Below are 15,560 nucleotides of genomic sequence, written 5' to 3' on the forward strand. Positions count from 1 at the left end.
TTGATTTCGGAAATATGTTTGGAATAGAAATGAGAAGTAAAATTTTTTTACTTTTCTATTTCTGTAACAAAAATGAGAAATAAAAAGTTCGTCCTCGTTACTAGTCGATCGCCCACTTGCCGCCCATTGCCGCCCACCCGCCGTCTGCTGCCTCTCGTTGTGGGTTGCTGGCTGCCGTCCGCCGTTTTTTGCTGTCGGCCGCCCTCCTCCTGCTATAGCATGCCTCTTGCCGCCGTCCGTCGCCCACCTCCTTTCGCTGCCCAACGCCGGCCGCCTCCTGTTGCAGTCCTCCGCTGTTCGCTGTCCGCCGCCCACTGCCCACTCGCCGCCCCCCCGTCGTCCACTTGCCACCCGTCCGTCGTCCACTCGCCGTCCGCCCGAGAGGGAGAAATTTTGTGTCGTTATCAAATAAATTTTTGTTTCGGGAACAAATTTTGTGTCGTTATTAAATGCGTATTTTTGCTCAGAAACTCATTCATGGAATAGAAATAGAAAAATCTATTTTTGACTAGAAATTGATTTCTGAAACAAAATAGTTGTCATTCGCGCCCTAGTTGCCTTTGAGTTCTATTCTTTAATGAGGAAGTACATAGCCTTTGTAATGCTTAAGTTGTTCAGTGAAAGATTCAGAAACGTATTAACAATCGAGTTAATACCATGAAAAATTCAAAATTAGTACACTTGTGATAAATATACCAAACACTAAAAACTCTAAACCGGTACATTTGTGATAAATTTATCCTATTTTAGTTTCCGTTGAATTGAATTAATATCACGAAAAATAAAAAAACTAGTATACCTGTGATAAACGGAGGGTAAAACCCCAAATTGGTACACCCGTCAACTGTCACGTGTCATCCAACTTAACAATTTGACGGTAAAAACGGAAATTAACGGAGGGTAAATTCGTCATAAGTGTACCGATTTGAAATTTTTGATAGTAAAAAAATTAATTTAAAATAAATTTATCACATATTTATCAATTTTAGGATTTTCGATGGTATTAATCCTTAACAATCTAAGTGTTCATGTTACGAAAAGACAAGAAATACGAACTCACTCTTCGCCCTTCCACCATGTACATCGCTCCGTTTTTTCAATACAAGACATCCTAGCAGAAGACATCGGCGAGAAGACGAATTTGCCCTCCTCGTCCGAAACACCAAGCGCTACCCCCCTCTTCTCTCCTCGTACCACCGACCTCGGCCCCCTTGTCCCCAAATGTCCAAACCCTAATCACATCGATAAATCCCAACACTGCTCCGACCGAGCCACCAGCTCTCGCTGTTGGATGCCGCCCCGTCACCTCCGGCCACGGTCCAGCTCCACCCCGCCCCTCCCGCCGCCGCCGCCGCCGACGACGACGGGGCCCTCTCTCTCTCGGCCACCCAAGTGCCCCTGCCTGGCGATGTTCCTCCAATGATCTCAAGTAGTCGGGGGAGCTAGGACATTTGGCGAAACAGCTTCCTCACAAACCGTTCTTCGGCGCTGGTGCTCAAAAATCCGTACAAAACCCTTCTCCAATTTCTTGTTTTGAAGCTAAGCAAAGTCACGTCACAAGAGAGTAACCCCATTGTCAATTTGGTTTAGCTCACAATAATGGCGACCAAGAAGCTGGTCCGAGACATGGTGCTCTTGGGACACTCTCTTCGTCTCCACCTTAGTTCTCATGCCCAGGTTTTTTCCTTCTCGAGCTCTTTCTCTGTTTTTTTCTCTATATTTCTTGCAATAGGGAAGAGAATTTCTGGGCTTTTATTGATTTTTCTCTGTATAATGTAATTCTTTTGATGTGGGTTTGTTAATTGAATTGTCATATAGGCTTCGAGTTCGAGGCTGAGGTTGATTACCGCAGGTGGGAGCTTGTGTGATCGCCGATATAGCGTGTTTAATGAGTTCTCTAAGAAAATTCAAGGCGAAGCTAGCGGGTACGCCACGCCGATTTTTTCGATTACCCGCTTAGTCTGTCTGTTTTTTTTTTTTTCTTGTTTTGGTAGTAGAGACGCTAAAAAATGAAAGTGTTCGCAACGCATACCGAAACGATACCAATGAAGCCAACCATTAATGACCAGTTCGAACACCACGAGCGGTTTGATCGGGGACCACTCGTCTGTGCTTATCGAGTTCAATGCTCTTTTTACAATCAGGACTGTTAAACTGTTTCTTTGCCCTTTTGTGTTATCGTGGTCTTGGTTCACATTTTAGTCTCATTTGCTTCTGGTAGCTCGTAATTGAAGATTTAACATCACTTACAATCATAAGGAAATAATCTGTAGAATGAAGTATCCTTTCTATGGTTTTATAGCTCAAAACATGCGTAAAGGTTTGACCCTTTTTTTCTTTTGGATGAGCTCATAGTATATTGATTTGCCACCACGGAGCACTTTCCTTTCATTTGCAATGAGACTACATATGGGATATCGAGATGCAGATATACCATTTGAGTGTCATATAGATTGCAAATACAGAAATGGCGAAGCTTCATTATATCGTGCATGAGTTTGGGCGTATCAGTTAAAATAAAGAGGCAAGAACTTTTGATGTTGTCTGCTTCATTGTTTTTGGCACTTGGACTTTCAGACAAATGATATTGCTTGGCTTAATAATTTATTAGTGTGCTCGGTTCCCTTGAGAGGCTTAGTCATGTTAACGATTTTCTTGAATCCTTTGGTCATAGCAATCCAGAGTTTCAAAAGTCAGTGAAGCAGCTGAAAGAAAAAGCAGAAGAGCTTAAAGGGGTGAAAGAGGAGGTTAAAGTTAGGTAATTTGGAAATCTGTTGGCTTAAAACCTTTTATTAACGAGATTGTAGTCCCCTCAACTAACCATCTGACTATCTGAGACATACTTCTGTATGTCATGGTTGGTTGAACATCTGGATAAAGAGCTAAGGCCGTAAACTGGCTTTTTCAGAACAAAACAGACAACTGAGCAGTTGTACAAGCATGTGGATGGTGTTTGGACGGAGGCTGAAGCTACCGCAAAGAAGGTATGAATATCTTTCTTTCCTTTGCTGTTCTTTTGGGCCAGAAGATGGTCTGAGTTGATTCCCTTGGAATATGCCTTGGTCCTCGACAAGTGAATTCATTGAAGCAACAGACTCTCAAAATCTAGTATAGTATTTTCTTGTTCATGAAAGTCGATAGATTTAATAACTGCGAACTTGATTGTGTTTTCTTGGTGAGAAATTTAGTGTTCACAAAAGTTTTACACTTGGCTACCTGGTAGGTTATATTATGCTTCTGTGTAGTGATTCTCGTTTCTCTTCTGCTATGTTTGCTATGTGCCTCTTTTGCGAGGATTTTTGAGTCTTAGTGGCATTCATTAATATTCTTTGGGGTTTTTTTGTTTTCTATAATACTACGTTATCTCCAGGTTTCTGCCAATGTGAAGGAAAAAATATCTTCTGCAACTGAGGAGGTGTGGTTGCTTTTATCCATTGTAATCCTGATAATGCTTCCTTATATGCAAGTGACTGTTTGCAATATTATCTTTTTGTGTTGCGTTTAGGTCAAAGAACAGTTGGGGATTGGGAAGCAAGAGGAATCAGCATCCGCGAGTGGTTCAACAAAACACGATGCTCACGCCAAAGGTGGAAATGAGGGAAAATCAACAGAAGAAAAATGCAAGCAGGCTGGTTCTGGTGATAACACAGAATCATATTTTGGCAAATACAGAACAAGCTTCTTTTCCTCTTCTCCTAAGGTCTCGTCGACTTTCGAGAAGCTGAAGGAAGTAAAGGTTGTTGACATGGCAAAGAAGGGATATGATATTGTCAAGGATGAGTTGAGTGGTAGCCCCAGTAAGAGAAAGCATATGGAACAAGCACCTACCACGTCAACAGTCGAAAGAAGTACAAGAACTGATATAGTTATTCTACCTTCTAAGCAGTCTCCATGGAGTAAAAAGTGGGAAGCATTTAAGGAGAAGGTAATGTTATTCTACTAGTTGTTATGCATGGAAGCCGTTTGCAGATTTAAAGAATATCACAGATTAATTAATCATGATTCTTGAATCTAATGTTTTCTTCCTGTAGGTCAAAGGGCATCCCATGTTCAAGCGTATTGGTAATGTGAGCGAGCCAGTTGTAACGAAAGGTCAGGAGGTATGGCCAAATCCTTTTGCAACTCTTCCTTGGGAGTCTTTACGCTCATTGTCAGATGTATGTTCCATAGGATTGACTTGTGTGGGGGGAAGCCTGCTCTTTCTTGGAAGTGTTTTCTGGAAAAGCATATGTTGTTTGAATCTGTTCACCTTTCACTTTGTTAATCCTCCCTCCTCGCTTGTCTGGTGTAATATCACCTCACATGCATAATAGTAAGGAGTGAGAGGAAATTTTTGTTCCTAATAAGCAGTTTTTATGTGGTAGTGCTGCATTGATAGACCCCTTATGTCACTAGGGATTTCTGAACGTGGCTGAACTTACTGACAGCTGCTCAAATTTTTCATCTGGGCATTTGCCCTTTTTTTCTTTATTCAAGGACATCATATATATGCAATTGTTCTACAGAAAGAGTTGATATGGGCAGTCATAAAGCCCAGCTGAAGACTTGTGAAATTGATACATTAAAAATTCTTACTCAGGTTAATTTGCATAAATTAGCCTCATCATAACTTTCAAGGGACTGGCTGAGTGGTCGAGTGCTTGCTCCAAATCTAACAGATCTTGTATTTGATTTACAGTGTCACAAATAACTTTGGAGCCACACCTGTCAACCTATGTTTGAGAGTTACTTGGAGGCGGTTTTTCAAATGCCCCATGTTATAAGAAAAGAAAATAGTCTCACCCATTGTGTGCTATATGTAATTTTCTGGTGCTCTGGTTACAGAAGAAAGTAGTATCACATGTTCAACTATGTCCGACTTTGCTTGATTCAATAGATTGTCACATTTGTCATTATCATGTTGTTGCTTGGTATATGTCTTCTTTATATAAAAAGCAAGTTATTATATTAAACATAATTTAAACTCTCATCCATTTTGAATTATGCCTGTTTGACTTTGCAGATTGCAGAAGATATGCGGGAGAGATGGGAAACTAGTGACAATCCCGTTGTGCATAAAATTCAGGAGTAAGTTGTTCAAGTCTTCCCCCCGCGTCCCCACACCAACCCCCCCTCCCCCCCGCGTGGGGGCGGTTTCTCCCCTTCTCTGTATGCACTCATACCTGGACATTACTTGCACACACTAGATAGCAGCACATACATACAAGCATAATTCATGCGCAAGCCTGCAGTCCTTGTTTTGCCTGTCACAGTTAAAGCTGTTTTTCTTCTTATGTTTATCTCTCTTAACAGTCTCAATGAAACTATCTTTCAAGAAACAGATGCTGCAGCATCGATGAAGGAAATACGCCGGCGAGACCCGTATGGTCACATTCCTATTTTTTTGTGGTTTAAGTTTTATTTGGTTCTCCTGTGAAATTTTAGCTCGCTGACATCTAGTGCTTTATTCGTGGGTTAGATCTTTCTCTTTACCAGAGTTTGTGGCTGAAGTCCAGGAAGTAGTAAATCCTGTGCTCAATGCTTACATTAAGGTAGATAATGAGCTTATTTCCTAAAGATCGATTGTCTGCTTTTGTTGTATTCCTTGTGATGGATTCTGCTTAGGACAACTGAACTTAAGCTACTTTTATCCATCATCATGTTTGTGTTTGCTTTGTGCAGGGAGATGTTGAAACTCTAAAGAAATATTGTAGCTCTGAAATCATTGAGAGATGCAAAGCAGAGCATGGTGCTTATCAGAGCCATGGCATTTTTTTCGACAATAGGGTATGATTTAAGGTACATATAATTATCTAAGTGAAGTGTTTACTCTTTTACTCTAGCCTCCGTGAAGGAGAATATTAAGAGAAGTCACTGACAAAAGTAATTGATGTCCTGTTTCTTTGTTTCAATAATTTCTTAGTTTCTCTTATGTAGTAGTAACTGTGTAAGTAATAGATGTCAGAAGTTTTGTGAGAACAAAAGGAGAAATGAACACATTGTGCATACGCAAATAACTGCAATGTGGGTAAGTTGTAATGGCACCCCCCTTTTTTGGCTTTTACTAGTATTTAGGTGCCAATACAAGCTATGTTACTCGCACTCTGGTATGTTTGTCTGACACAGATGTAGATATCCTGGTTTCTGACTCATTTATGAATTAAGATGGGTGATGTGTTGAATCGGCATATAAGTGTAAAATATGCCTGGATCTTTGTGATTTTCTGGGACATATTGTCGTTATTCTTCTGGATTTATGATATATATTGTATTATATTTTTCGTTATGATTGTTTAGATTTATAGTGCTGCAAAATGACATGAATGATTCAATAATTGAATTTTAGATGAAGTGTCTCACCACATGCATGTCAAGCTAATAGAAGAGTTATAGTATACAAATATAACACACAATCTACGATTATTACATATATGTATGTGCTTTTGGCTGGTTTTGAATTCTAATAGCGCATCTTTTGGATTGCTGTATTGCTCTGTTATCTCTATTTCGCAGTTTTCTGTTTCCACGTTCTTACTTTTGGCATAGCGTCTTGATTATTTTGTTCTAGCTTTGATGTCCCTGCAATGATTGTGGAAGTGGTTGTTTTTGTTTTTCCTATTTTTACTATTCCTATTAGATATTGCAAGTTCATTTGCTGGACTATCATGGTTTGTTGGTTCAGATCTTCACATTCTGTTGTAGTATATTTATACTTGTTCTAACTCTTGAATTCTATCCTGTACAGATTCTGCATGTGTCCGATGTTGACGTAAGAGAAACGAAAATGATGGGCACTTCACCAATTATCATTGTCGGGGTATGATTGTACTCTGCTACTTGTGCTGTTGCACACTTGTTATCTATCCGTAGGAGCTTGTTATTTACAAGCAAAATCTGACTGATTTCCCCGCTAATGGCAGTTTCAAACTCAGCAAATATATTGTGTACGTGACCGAAATGGTGCCATAACTGAAGGTGGCAAGGTAAGTCAAACTTTTGATTGGATGAGGCCAAGTGATCAAGGAAAAGCCAATTTTTTGTGTTGAGTGCAAAAAGAAAGGCTAAATCATTTAGTTGGTGAATGCTGTTTTCACAGTTGCATGTGCCCTCTTTTGGACAATGGCTTTTGTTCTGTGTTAGTTTCAACTTTCATGAAAGGGAAATGGCTTAAAGTTTAATCTTTGCACCTAATGTAGCTAATTATGGAGCAATATAGTTCTTTGGTTGGCCAGTCCTAACTGCAGAATCATTCAAGATTCACCGCTTTCTTCTTTTTGAAATTCTCCTCCCTGATGATGACATGTCAGTCCAACTGGATCAATTCAAAATCAAGTTTCGGCATGAAGATAAGTTTGCAGCACAACTCAGTGAACTACGGAGCCACACTTTTTAAGAATGACAAAGTCTTATTCTTTCTGCCTAAAGTGTCGTAAATATAGATGTGCATGGTTTAGCCGTGGATCCCTTTGTCACCCTCTTGTATTTAACATGGGTATGTAGCCCTATTGATGTTATGTGTTTGTTCAGTGAGAAAGCACACCACGATGATCTGTCATGTAATGAAGAGTGATTGCATGTCTCAGAATGTAATCTGATACTGGTTTGTGTATCCAGGATACGATACACACCGTCTACTATGCCTGGGCAATGCAACAAGTGGATCCGGAAGAGCTTGGGGAAGGTGCTATCTACCCCATCTGGAGGTTAAGAGAAATGCAACAAATTGGCGTCCAAGCTCTAATATGATGGTGCTATACTCATTTAATCATTTGATTCAGGGAAAGACAAGGCATCGTTCTTGCGTCAGGGTGGAGCGATCCGTTGCTTCTTAGTATAGCAATGAGATTGATTCATTGCTGTGATTGGGATAGAAGCTCATTGAGGTAGGATATTCCCTTTTTTCATTTGAGGGTTTTGACATCGAAAGGCCGCCGCCAATTTTGAGGGATTACCATTACAGAAAAGAAAGTATATTATTTGATGTTTCATCTCGTGTAAAATAAATCTGGAAACAATCATGAGAATGATTAGAAAGTGGTATACTGCTGTTTCCATTTGATTCTTACCGTCATATCTGCATTGTCACTTCTGATAATATAATCTGCAGCAGTGTGCTATTCAACTGTATAATACTCATTTAAGCAATTTCGGTTCCAAGTAGTTTGCCTCTTGATGTTTGATTTGAGGTGCGGTGTGTCACTATACGGCTCTGGCGTCGGGGCACTTTGGCATGCCATGAGTATCGAGCCATGAATAGGGTGTTGATCCTGCGTCAAGCGTCTTGTGGTACCGCGCATCCAATCTTATGCTCTCCGCAACTCGAATTGCCTCATGCGGTTTTGATGTTTCTTTACCCGTGCGCTCATGTTTGGTTTTCTTCATTGGGATTTCAGTTTAATGGTCACCCTGGCATGTTCTCTTCAGTAGAATTTGGGGAGCAATTTGTTCCTCTGTGGCAACTGGTGGATAGACGGTATTTGTAATTATTTCTTTTTATTTTATTTTCTATTTTTCTCTGCTGGTTGCCGGCGACCGGCCATAGGTGAGGGGATGAGCTTGCCCGAAAGAAAAGAAAAGAAAAGAAAAATAAAAAATAAAAAATAAAAAGAAAAAAGAAAAGAAAAGAAAAATAATGAAAAAAGAAAAGGAATGTGAAGGAGTGTAGAGAGGAAAGAGAATGGAATTCTCCACTTTTGAAGGTGTTTTCTTTATTGATGAAAAATGTTTTCCTTGACTAGTTCATTTTTCGTGAATCGAGCGTCGAAAATTAGGAAAATATTTTCTGGAAGTTATTTCCCGCGAAACAATGAAGCCTAAAACTTGACATGCTAGCAGGCACACATTCAATGTGTTAATGATGAAAGGACTTGATTGACCTAATCATGTAAATTAGAGGACTTGATTGGACAAGTTAAAAGTTTGAGAGCCCAATCACATAATGTGAATAAGTTGGAGGACCAATTGTGGTGTTTATCCCTTTTAATTAAACCATATTCTACGCTTTAAGAGTAATTTTGTCATTTAGACAATACTGAACAATGAAAAATGAGCCTAAGGGCCCTCTCTTTGACTTTTTCTCTAATAGAGAAATCTATTCCTCTGCCATCTCGAGAAATGCATCTGTCCATGATTTCCTATGCTCTACATGGGATGAATCCTCTTTCATGGAAATTTTCAATTCATGGACAGACCCGGTCCCCACGATTATCGATAGTCCTGATATGTTCGTTTGGCAAGGCCATTCTTCTAGGATATTCTCCACAGCAACGGCTTGGGAGTTGATCAGAACCAAGAGTCCAAAAGTGTTTTGGAGTTCCTTTATCTGGGATCGTAGCATTGCACCAAGGTATGCCTTTTTACTATGGCTCATCTCGAAAAATAGACTCCCAACTCAGGTTGTCTTACTCAGCTACAACAGAATCCCGGAAGGACTTTGTGCATTCTGTAAATGTAGACCGGATTCTATAGATCATTTGTTTTTTGGGTGCCAATGCACTGGTTCCCTTGCATTGTTTTGGGCAAACTCTTGCAATCTCTCCTGGCGGAATAAACCGTGGATAGATAATCTATGATGGGCAAGCAAGTTCATTAGTGGTGATAACTTCCAACATCGGATTGCTCGATTCTCTCTTGGCGCCTTATGTCATATTATTTGGTCCGAATGGAATCATATCCTTTTTAGGAACCAACCCCTGTTTTTACCAGCCATGTGCAATCACCTTGTAAAGGTTGTTCGGAACAGAGGGTTATCCATGCAACCTGTTCAAGACACTCGCCGCAACAGGAAGATCCAAACTAATTGGGGCATTTCATCGTCCATATTCGTGTAACTTGCTCATGCGTCCTTGTTTGTAACTTCTTTAGTTAGTTGGCTGATGTTTAAGCCTTCTTGTACTGCTTTCATACCTTGTCTAGCCGTAACACCTTTGCACCTGTTGGGACACATAAATGTGTCGCTATATGTGCGGGGTTTTTGTGTTCAGTTACCATCCCTATAAGCATGGATTTGAAAAGTTTATACAATACTTAACTTACCAAAAAAAAAAAACAATGAAAAATGAGTTCACACTTTAAAAGTGTCGTACTTCACGGGCAAGGATATTTTAAATTTGGATTGAAATTATTCTTTGAATCTTCGTGCATTCATCAAATTAAGGGCTACAATTGAAATTTCGTACATGTTTTCATGATTTATAAAATAATGCATGAAGCTTTGTTGGTTTAAAAATTAATTTGAAAGAAAATTAAGTACATCGCAAAAATAGTGACTCTCGGGGTAAGAAGGGCAATATCTAATTTTTCATCCAAAACAAAATTATCTTCTTTTTATGTATTAATGCAAAATACCAAATGCATTAACCCGTAAAAGTACAGAAAATTCAGCATGAATTAATTTTAACGATCCATTATAATTTTGGATGTATATAATGTTTTACCTCAACTTATGCAAATAAACCATGAAAGAGATTAGATAATTAATTAGTGGAATATATAGCATTCCATACTATGCAAAAGAATTCAAGTAATTACACCAAAATTCATACTAATAAGAATTAACAAATCAAAATCAAAACAAGGTACTTAGAAAACATTTCATGAAAAATCTAAGTTGAACAAACAAAGACGACTAAAAAATAGTGATCTAAAAATATTTATTGAATATTTATCGAGCTAATTGCTTATAATTATAATTGCTCATATAGTTGTGCTTCACCCTGAAAGCCCATATATTAGAAACCAAAAAGCTAATAAAATTCATGATCGGATAATTAACCCTCAAAAGGTTTTAATAAAAACAAACGGTAAATGGATTTCTAATTATGATAGAACAGGATATAAAATTATGAATTTTATTATATTCATCAATAACTTGATAAATCGCAGAGCAATAAAATCGGAATTTTTTGTATTATATCTTGTCCATTGTTTGGTAGCCATTGCGTATCATTGTAAATCACAAATATGCCCTTATATGTTGCCCATGAAAAAATACCATCCTTTGTTATTATCACGATCCATATCTAATGAGGGAAAACACATAAACATAATGTACAAACCAGGTGCAATAATAGCAAAATCATCCAAATCCCCATAGTAGAACTATATCTAACCAACGAATCTAATTGTAATGATAATAACGTATGCCTAGAATTGAAATGGGAAGAATCTCACAAATTCTCATAGAATTAATCCACGATTATTGCCGGAAATGCACTAACAAAATGTATTGCCGTCTCTTTCTTACTATTCACTACTAAAGGACCTGAAAATGAACAAACGGAAAGAATCTCTCATTGATTCATTGCAAAAAATAAAATAAAATTGGAATATACAAACGGAGACAAACTCCAACGATTAATCCATAATTACTGTACGATCTAATCATTAAACAGCAAAAGAGCTCATTGCAGCATTCCAGAACTATAAAATCGACCATGACAAGAAATGTAAACGGGCTATAGCGACATCAATGAGATAGATCAGCAAAAAAATGTCATATCTATAAGAGAAAGAAAGCACAATCATACAACATTGCGATTCCGAAATGTACAATATTTTAACTCTTTCGCCTCTTTCGTAAAGTTTCGACAAGAACTAAAAAATTATGGAGATGAATGAGCTTTCAACTCTCTTTCTATTTACGTGAAGTTTCGATGTGAACTAGAGATCCACAGAGGAGATGGAGTTTTGACTCTCTCGCCAACCAAAGAGTTCCGGAGGAGTGGTGAAACTTCAATGTGAACTAAATGAGAAGGAGAAGGAGAAGGAGAAAGATGGTTTTTTAGAAAATTACTTTTTTTTATATTTTATCATGGACATAATAAACCTTGTCACCTCTATTCCACCCCCACATGGCAATATTTTTTATTCTGGTTATAATCCTTTTATATCCGATTTTGTCCTATCTTGGATAATAACTAAATACGATAAGATATGACTTTTATCACGACTACCAAATAAAGCCTATGAGTATTGTTTAGTAGTGGTCCACGACGTTGGATTGTTTTGAGATGGTTTTTCCTGAGAAGGGGTTAACGGTGCTTATTGCGACTTTGAAATGTCTTTTTAAATTTTTTTCCTTCAAAGTAGTTATCATTTTTCTAATAACCAAGAGGCACGGGGGCAAACGCCCTTTTTAATTTTTGTTCTTCAAAAGTAATAATCGTTTTTCTTATAACTAAAAGGCATAGGTGCAAACGCTTTGCGTGAGACACCCTGTAAGGGTCACAAACATTTGGTATGTGCAAGTGATGTGGGAGCATCCGACTTAACTCCATCGACAAATTCAGCATCATCGATGTTCATTCAAGTTAAGGTAGAATTTGGTCATAACTTGTTTCGGTGGATCATCGACAAGGAGACTATCAACCAGGTTACCAATTTATTAAGTTGTCGATTCTTCTCTTGTTGTTTAAAGCTATCATTTCACCAAGAATAGTTGTTGATTTCAATGCGGGTCAACAACATATCAATGGGAGGTAGTTGCAAGCAATTTCCTATGACATTTGCTGATTTATTGGAGTGACGAATTTGGGAAGATAAACTGAATGGCTGAAGAGTCAAAATTTCAAGTCTCCATGTCTTTATTGCACTTCATAGTTCCTATGTGTCGTCAACATATTTTCTAGGTCTTTATGAGTCTTATTTGTTATGTAAGTTTCAAGGGGAAAAGTGTCGAAAAAGTCATAAATCTTTGGCATTGGTACCAATTCAATCCTAAACTTTTTTTTATGCCAATTTAGTCTTAAACCTTTTGCATTGGTGCCAATTTAGTTCTAAACTTTTTTTTGGTACCAATTCAGTTCTAAACCTTTTGCATTTGTGTCAATTCAGTCCTAAACCTTTTGTCTTTATGCCAATTCAGTCATTCCGGCCAATTTTGGCCAGATTTTGCTGACGTGGACAACTTTAATAATATGTTCATATTTTTTTGAATTTTTATTTATTTATTTATTTATTTATTCTTTTCTTTTTATTTTTTCCCCTCCCCTCTCTCCTTCCTCCAGCCGGTCGCTGGACCGGCGACCGGCCAGAGGCCGATGCCGGCGAAGGCGAGCCTCGCCATGGCTAGGCAAGGCCCGACCTCGCCAGATCTGGCGAGGTCGTGCCTCGCCGGAGCTCGTTGGCGAGGGCTCGAGCCTCATCATGGTTGGGCGAGGCTCGCCTTTGATGTCGTCGGCGAGGTCGGGCCTTGCCCAGCGTGAGGCCGCCCTTGCCAATGGCTAGCGAGGGCGAGCCTCGTCAGTGGCTGGCGAGGTCGACCTCGTCGGCCTCTGGCCTCTGGCTGGTCGCCAGTCCAATAATCGGCTAGAGGAAGGAGGGAGGGGAGGGGGAAAAAAAAAAGAAAAGAAAAAAAGAAAATAAAAAAAGAAAAAAAGAAATGAAAATTCAAAAAAAATCAAAATATTATTAAAGTTGTCTACGTTAGCAAAATCCGGCCAAAATTGACCGGAAGGACTGAATTGACACAAAAACAAAAGGTTTAGGACTGAATTGGCACTAATTCAAAATGTTTAGGACTAAATTGGCACCATAAAAAATGTTTAGGACTGAATTAACACAAATGCAAAAGATTTATGATTGAATTGACACCAAAAAAAGATTTAGGACTAAATTGGCGCCAATGCTCAAGGTTCAGGACTTTTTTGACACTTTTCCCGAGTTTCAAGAGTCAAAGTCCAAATTTCCTAGGTATTTAATTACTTTCTAGTTCCCGAGTCCTTAAGTGTTTGAGTAGTTCCCATGTCTCTTTAAAATTTGTCTATTTACTAAGTCTTAACCCCTCTATATATTGAGGAGTGTTCTCAGTTGTAACGCATACCGATTGTAACGCAAACCGGTTGAATGAATGAGAATTTCTCTTCGTGAGTTGAGTTAATCAGCCTATTCTTTATCCAAGTTTCTTGGTGGTGAATCAAACAATTCTTTATCTTTGGCCGGTAGAGCAATCCTTTACACCTTGGTGGTGAGCTGTCATCCATCCTGGTTCTTTATCCTTGGTTGGTGGCTTTAACCTTTATATTTCGGTGGTGAATCGTCCATATCTTTTGTCCTTTATACATTTCAATCCGTTATCACCCATACAACTGTCCATACATATAACCAGAAAATCTCCTTTTCCCGGAATCACTCATCCATGCACGCATCAGCGAGTAGTGGTGATATTTGAATAGTTGACCTTCCAGTTCCGAGAAGAAAATTCCGATGGCCCAACCAACTATTCAAATTCTAATGGTCGGATCAACAATAATTTTATGGACTACGCCAACTCTAATGTTTGTATCAATAAGAACTTTATGCTTCGCTGGACGAGACCAAAAGGGACTAAATTTATAATTATATAAATTATTTTGGAAATTTTCGTTTTAACATAATTTGTTTGGACCTGAGGCCGTGGGCACAATTGGCATCCGACCCCCTTCTTCGTTTGTTTCCCAGAACATGTTACATTTTCTGAAAAATGTTTTTCATGAAGTCATTTTTCTAGGAGAATGACAATATTTTTCAATATTTTGTTGAAATTTGAAAAAGAACCGAAAAATATTTTCATCGATCGGAAAGGAAAATTAGATATGATTTTCCTAAATACATATACACTACTCGGACAGTACTGGCTTGCGCACGGGCACTTGAGAACCAGACACAAGCACCAAGATCTTAGGTCTAGCGTCATGGACCTAGACCCAGGCAAGGGTACTTGGGTCTTGAGCAAGAGCACATAAACCAATCCGACATCGACAGAAGTTGAAACTGAGAACCTGGTGCCTTTCCATGGCTTCTTGGCGCTTCGGCCCAAGTCCATAGAGTTCGGGCCTGAGACCCCAGTGCTCATGATCGAATCTTTGGCAAACGGGCCTGAGTCCACAAAGACCGAGCGGGAGACCTCGGTGACCCTTGTCCTCGACGTTCAGGCTTAGGTTCCCGACACTTGAGCCTTGGTCCATCGAGGTTGGCCTAGGGACGCCGGTGCTCGTGCTGAGGTCCATCGAGGTTGGCCTAGATGGATCTGGGCACAGGCACTAGAGACGTGAGCACTGCCTGTGTGGACCTAGGTTTGTGCGCAGGGGATTCGGGCAGGGGTATTGAGGTCCTACGCTCGACCTTTGTGGACCCGAACTTGAGTGCTGGGGTATCGAAACCTTAGGCTCGACCTCGATGGACTCGAGCTTAGGTGCTGGAGACTTGAACAACAACACCGGGATCTCAAGCCCAACCTTGATGGGCTCAAACACAGGCACCGAGGACTCGAGTTTGGATGCCGAGGACTTGGACACGGGTACACGTACAAGGGTCGGGGCTTGGTCTTAATGGACTCGAGCGGGGTGTTGAGGACCCGATCTTGGATGCGAGAGACTCGGAAATAAGCGTTAGGGTTCTCATGCCTGAGTTCAAGCATCAATATCTAGTCATATTTTATAAAATATTTTTTGATTTTTTAAAGAATAATTCATTTTTCTGAATTTAAGTATAAATTTTTTGTTGACTCATTAAAATATCCAAAGTGAGGAAAAATCATTTCCACGAAACAAACCAAGCTTCAGTCCTTAATTAAATAAATTTATGAATTCAAAAACAGATTT

General features: G+C 39.3%; 1 protein-coding gene across 1 annotated transcript; it reads left to right on the top strand.

Moving 5' to 3' along the window:
- Positions 1 to 1,590: 1,590 nt before the first annotated feature.
- Positions 1,591 to 8,050, top strand: LOC115663573 (mitochondrial import inner membrane translocase subunit TIM44-2-like). Its single transcript, XM_030585563.2, has 14 exons — positions 1,591 to 1,677; positions 1,819 to 1,925; positions 2,675 to 2,758; positions 2,909 to 2,984; positions 3,371 to 3,415; positions 3,506 to 3,925; positions 4,032 to 4,100; positions 5,003 to 5,067; positions 5,293 to 5,361; positions 5,459 to 5,531; positions 5,662 to 5,766; positions 6,725 to 6,796; positions 6,900 to 6,962; positions 7,594 to 8,050. The coding sequence occupies exons 1-14, from the start codon at positions 1,600 to 1,602 to the stop codon at positions 7,723 to 7,725; spliced, it is 1,458 nt and encodes a 485-aa protein (XP_030441423.1). The 5' UTR covers positions 1,591 to 1,599; the 3' UTR covers positions 7,726 to 8,050.
- Positions 8,051 to 15,560: the final 7,510 nt, after the last annotated feature.

This window comes from Syzygium oleosum, unplaced genomic scaffold, assembly GCF_021117445.2.
Source record: "Syzygium oleosum isolate NSW1041296 unplaced genomic scaffold, Sole_v2.1 Sole_v2.30, whole genome shotgun sequence".
NCBI lineage: Eukaryota > Viridiplantae > Streptophyta > Magnoliopsida > Myrtales > Myrtaceae > Syzygium > Syzygium oleosum.